Here is a 6,000-nt window from a genome sequence, read left to right on the forward strand (position 1 = left end):
GCCTGCCGAAGCATGGCGGGCACACGGCAGCGTGCGGGGAGAGGAAAAGGAGGTGAGCGCCGCTCACCCCCGCCCCTCTCCACAGGGATGTATGGCGCACAGCGCCGTATGCTGTGGAAAGAAGATAGGACGTGTCCTATTTTTTCACCGGGTACGGAGCGGTACAGTGCCGCATGTGTGCTGCACTGTACAGCTCTCGTGGGGCACCACATGCTCATTGCCGTCTATAGGGGACGTATATCAGCCATATATACGTCGGCTGTATATATACGCCCCCATACATTGGTGTGAATATGGCCTTACACTGTGATACAGGCTCCATGTATTGGTATATAGAGGAACATCTTCTCAGAGATTGTTATTATTATTATTATTGAGATAATAATAATCTCAAGAATAATAATAATAATCATCATCATCATCATCATCTCAGTAATAATAATAATAAACATCCTAATTTACATAATAATAATAATAATTAGCTCCATAATAATTATCTCAATCATAATAATAACAATCATTATTATGGAGATGATGATGTTTATTATTATTATAATTGAGATGATGATGTTAATGATTATTATTATTATTATTGAGATTATTATTATTATTATAGAGATCATTATTATTATGGAAATTATAATATTTTAAGCATATAATGCAGTTAAATTAAATGAATAATAATGTATAAGACAAAAAATAAGGGCTCATTCAGACAGGCATGTCCTCTTCTCATCTGCAAAAAATGCAGACGTGATGTCTATGATCAGTCCATATTGTATTAATACACCATCCATTATTTTCACATATGCAAAAAAAGCTGATGGGTTTGTAATCTACTTCTTTCTGCAATTTTTTTTTCACTGTCTGCACATCCGTGAAAAAAATGGACTTGTGAACAGACCCATAGGAAACAATGGGGCAGATTTACTTACCCGGTCCATTCGCGATCCAGCGGCGCGTTCTCTGCGCTGGATTCGGGTCCGTCCAGGATTCATTAAGGTAGTTCCTCCGCCGTCCACCAGGTGGCGCTGCTGCGCTGAAAAGCATCGGAACGCGCTGGAGTGCACCGAGCCATCCTGGATGAAGGTAAGTGCAAGCTCCACGACAGATTTTTTTTTTTTTTAATGCAGCGGTTTTTCCGAATCCTTCGGGTTTTCGTTCGGCCACGCCCCCCAATTTCCGTCACGTGCATGCCAGCACCGATGCGCCACAATCCGATCGCGTGCGCCAAAATCCCGGGGCAATTCAGGGGAAATCAGCGCAAATCGGAAACATTCGGGTAACACGTCGGGAAAACGCAAATCGTGACCCAATGGGTCCGTTTTCCATCTGCAAAAAAAGAATAGCCTATGGACATCAAAAGTGTCCGTCTAAATGAGCCCTAAATTATACTATTTAGTATACTATTTTTTATCAACATTACCAGGACAACCTTTACAAGCCATATGCTACACTACCATAAAACACTAAAGCTCTCCTGGCAAATCACTGGTTGATCATTGCCGATCACATGTGTTTCAAAGGAAATGCAAATGCGATCAGACTGAGCCCTGCCCTCAGATTGTTTGCATTGCATTTCTAAATGTAATGCAAATGCCCCCTGTGACCGCACCCTAAACGTTCAGATAATACTTTTTTTCTTGAAAGTATCATATCGGGTATTGCAATACTTTACTGGGTATCATATCGCACTCAAAATACTGGTATCGGTGCAACCCTAATACACAGACAATTTACATTCCATAATTAAGGAATTACAGTGGTTTTATGTGTTTCATAGGTAAATAATGTTTAATGTGTTTATTTTCCCGTACCAGGAAATGCTGGCACCTTAGAATTTGATGGTGGAATAACCTATGAGCAGCTGCAGGTACAGTCATATTTTATTTACCTTTTGACTGTGTGAGGTCATGTCTAACGCTTGGTTAAAATCATGTTTTTCTTATCATTAAGACAATGATTGAAGAGATTTTAGAAGACAGCGGCTACTATAATTTAACTTCAAACAGGTAAGCAATAAAAATAAATGGGACAGATTTACTAATCAAGCCACAATTCTGATATAAATGGAGCTAAAAAACTCCAAGCTTTCTTCACCTTACTTGACAAAGGGACAAGACTAAGGGCTGATGCGAATGACAGACGGCACACGGATAAATGCAATACTTTTTAATGGATCAGTGCCTACAGCTGTTATATTAACGGACCATGCAACATATCCACAACCAATCCGGCTCCAGACAGAGCAGTGTTTCTCAGATAACTCAGACTATAGTTTCATAGTAACTACCTTGGTGCTAACAACCGTGAGTAAACATATTACAGAGGAAAACAAACAAATGCCCAACTTAAAACATTTATTAAAGGGAACCTGTCACAATATTCACTAATAAGCCTAACAACAAGTTACCATAGTAATATACTAACTTGTACCCACATGGTAAAAAATGCATATTTCCTGTCCCCAAAAAATGAAGTTTGTAAGCCTACCTGGCAACTTGCTTGAAGGAGCAGGGTGTGCCAAGGGCGTATGCTATGCATGTAAGGCAGTGTTGCTCTCTCCTCATGCCTGCTGGCAAGTCCCTCCCCCCCTGGGCTGATGAGTGATACACTGCTCTGTACTGCAAGAGGGAGGGCAGAAGAGCAGACATGAGGTAAGGGACACACTGCCTTGCATTAATAACACACACTCCTTCAGGCAGGGTGCCGGGTAGACTTACAAACTTCATTTTCTGGGGACAGGATCTATGCATTTTTCATTTAAAAACAGTGTGGGCACAAGTTGGTCCCATATATACTCAAGTATAAGCCGATCCGAGTATAAGCTGAGGCTCCTAATTTCACCACAAAAACTGGGAAAACCTATTGACTCGGATATAAGCCGAGGGTGGGAAATGCATTGGTCACAGCCCCCCAGTATATAGCCAGCAGCCCCCCAGTAGTATACAGCCATCCCACTGTAGTATATAGCCAGCCACCCCCTGTAGTATATAGACTGCTAGCCCCCTGTATATATACAGCCAGTAGTATATAGCCAGCCAGCCCCCAGTATTTATACAGCCATTAGTATATAGCCATCCAGCCCCTGCCTTCAGTACATAGCCAACCAGCCCCTGCTCCAGTATATAGCCAGCCAGCCCCTGCTCCGGTATATAGCCAGCCAGCCCCTGTGTAACATACTCTCCCATTGTTCCATTTTCACGCCGATAATATTCTCTGCTTTTCTTACGATTTTCCAACATTTACAGTGATCTTGAGGGGACAGACATAGGCCCCAGGCACATTCCCCGTATGATAAGGAGCTCAGTACTACAGACTCCTAAAAAGTTGTCAGAAAATAAAAAGTGTATACAGAAAAAGCCCTAAGTGATCTCAGGAAGAACAGCTTACCCGTTGCCTTCCTATATGCACAGTCCACTTGAGACTGCCACTTTAGTTTGTCATCAATCATTATTCCCAAGTATTTGTACTCCTGTACACGTTCAGTTTCCAACCCATCTACTATCAACGGTTCGACCCAGTCAACTACAATTTCTTTGGTTTTTGACAGGTTCAGTTTCAGACTACTTACCGCACACCAGTCACAAAATGTTTCCCGTACCAGGAAATGCTGGCACCCACCCTTGGCTTATACTTGAGTAAATCTTTTTCACCGTTTTTTGTGTTAAAATTAGGGGCCTCTGCTTATACTCGGGTCAGCTAATACTTGAATATATACGGTAACTTTTACTTACAAACCATATCAATAATTTGCTGAAAGTGGACAACCCCTTTAAATATCATAAAATAATGAATTTTCCTTGTCTTTATTAAATCTAATATAGAATGTTCCACAACCTTCTATCAAGCTCATGTCTTATATTGTGGAAATGAAGCTGATGGTGGCTACATTTAGTAACATATAGCATTCTCTATTATCAATCAATCAGACAAAGTAGATTGCTTACATCTGACAGAGGTCATTGCAAACTTAGTTCTGCCATTTGAGAGGAGCCTGACTATTGAACGCAACGGCTTATCCTGTTTACAAAGACACTTAATTATATTTTGTTGTTATCATATCTGTCTTTTTCTAGATACTACTCATTCCCAGTGGGAGTCAAGAACCTTTTAACAATAAAAAGATGATGGCGTTCACCTTTACAAGACTCAATGTTACTGTGTTTTCTCCCAACTGAAATAGTTGGTTAACTTAAAGCTGCTTAACATATATGGAAGAAGATAACATCATGGCCTGAATGATTCCCATTGGAAAACTTCAGAAAACTTGCAAGGGACTGTATTATCAGACGAGCTGCGCTTGTTTTGAGATGCTTTGCATAATAAAATGCTCTATAAAGTGGATACTATATCTTTTATATCTTAATGTAAAGACTTTCTGTATCTTAGTCTTTGCCTGGTGTGATAATGTATAAAACAGCTTTTCTGCAGATTAATGGGATCTGTAAATGTTTTGCACAGGAGGAAGATGCAGATATAAATAAATTATTTTGATTGGAAGATTTTCTTTTGCTTGTTTTTTTTGTACTGTTTGGTAGAACTAATGGTGGTCAGTTCATCTTGTTTTTTGAAGGAAACCTACCTGTATGCTGTAGCTACACTGATGCAGGATCATATCTTGGTTAATCCCTGTGCCGGTTTTGGTTTTGCTGATAAAACAGATATAACATTATGATAATTAATCTCTGTCGCTTCTATGGCTGGTTCAGCGCTTCTCCTTGCACGTGAGTTATTCACTGCAGGAGAGGGTGATGTAATCCCTGGTTTGTGCCTGAAGGCAGAATAATCAAAATGCTGCATCATCCCCCAGCTGCTGTGTACGAGTGATCCAGCTCAGGTTGATAAATCATGTCTTGACTAACCTCCATTTGTAGTTATAAGCTCCATGTAATTTGTTTATCTAGGCAGCCAGCCTGACCCAGCTTGCCCAAGGACCTGAACGTTATAATTGTTTTTTCAGCAAAACCACTCATCTCGGGGATTAACCAAGATATGAACATGCATCAGTGTAGCTTACAACATTCTCAAGGTATATTTGATTCATAATGCATCAAATCAAACTGAAGAGAAAAATACTAAGTGTTGAACATAATGTAGCTGGCGCTTTCAGAAAATGTCTGTACCTATGATTTTGTGCTTTAAAATAGAACAATATGTAATATACTTTGCTCTCTGCTGAGAGCCCACCAATCAGTTTCCCTTGTCTCTGATCATACAACATATATAGTTGTGAGTAGCAGCATTATGTGCATGTTTGACCACAATTGTTTCAATTGATTTTCCATAAAACAATATTATAAGTGATACTAAGATACCTTGAAATATATCTTATAATAAGTAGAGATAAGTATAATTTTTATATTTCACTTCTTTTTCCTGTAGTCCTCCTCCAGATGTTTAGCCTGCAATCAAGGCAGCCATTTGGGATGAATTTACGTCAGGACTTGATACACTGTCAGGTCCTTTTCACGCAAACTGATATTTTCGGCTGTATGCCAACCGTATCTTACGTTACGATACGTAGCCCATTTTTGGAATTGCCCCCCTCCTGCTGGTCCCTGAAAAATGTTGCTGTGTTCAGTAAGTTCCTGGTTCAAAAAAGATACTGGACAACTGCTTAAGGGATCTAAAATTATATGTAAAAAAAGTTAAGCATTGAAAAGTAAATCCACCCACTTTTCGCCATTTTACATAAAAAGATTAATCAACTAAAATGAACATGCTATGGGGTAATTGATCTTATTTTTTTGTTTTACATATACAGTCACCGGCCACTTTATTAGGTACACCTGTCCAACTGCTCGTTAACACTTAATTTCTAATCAGCCAATCACATGGCGGCAACTCAGTGCATTTAGGCATGTAGACATGGTCAAGACAATCTCCTGCAGTTCAAACCGAGCATCAGTATGGGGAAGAAAGGTGATTTGAGTGCCTTTGAACGTGGCATGGTTGTTGGTGCCAGAAGGGCTGGTCTGAGTATTTCAGAAACTGCTG

The 6,000-nt window shown here is 40.0% G+C and overlaps 1 protein-coding gene across 3 annotated transcripts in view; it reads left to right on the plus strand.

Moving 5' to 3' along the window:
- NEK10 (NIMA related kinase 10) overlaps nt 1-4,497 on the plus strand; it is a 138,244-nt gene extending 133,747 nt beyond the window's left edge. For all 3 annotated transcript variants that reach the window (XM_072153601.1, XM_072153603.1, XM_072153602.1), the window contains 3 exons: nt 1,821-1,873; nt 1,957-2,012; nt 4,080-4,497. In XM_072153601.1, the coding sequence (XP_072009702.1) occupies nt 1,821-1,873; nt 1,957-2,012; nt 4,080-4,131 (161 nt within the window). In that variant the 3' untranslated portion in view covers nt 4,132-4,497. The remainder of the gene's footprint in view (nt 1-1,820; nt 1,874-1,956; nt 2,013-4,079) is intronic.
- The last annotated feature ends 1,503 nt before the right edge of the window (nt 4,498-6,000 follow it).

Source organism: Engystomops pustulosus, chromosome 5, assembly GCF_040894005.1.
Source record: "Engystomops pustulosus chromosome 5, aEngPut4.maternal, whole genome shotgun sequence".
In the NCBI taxonomy this organism is placed as follows: Eukaryota; Metazoa; Chordata; class Amphibia; order Anura; family Leptodactylidae; genus Engystomops; species Engystomops pustulosus.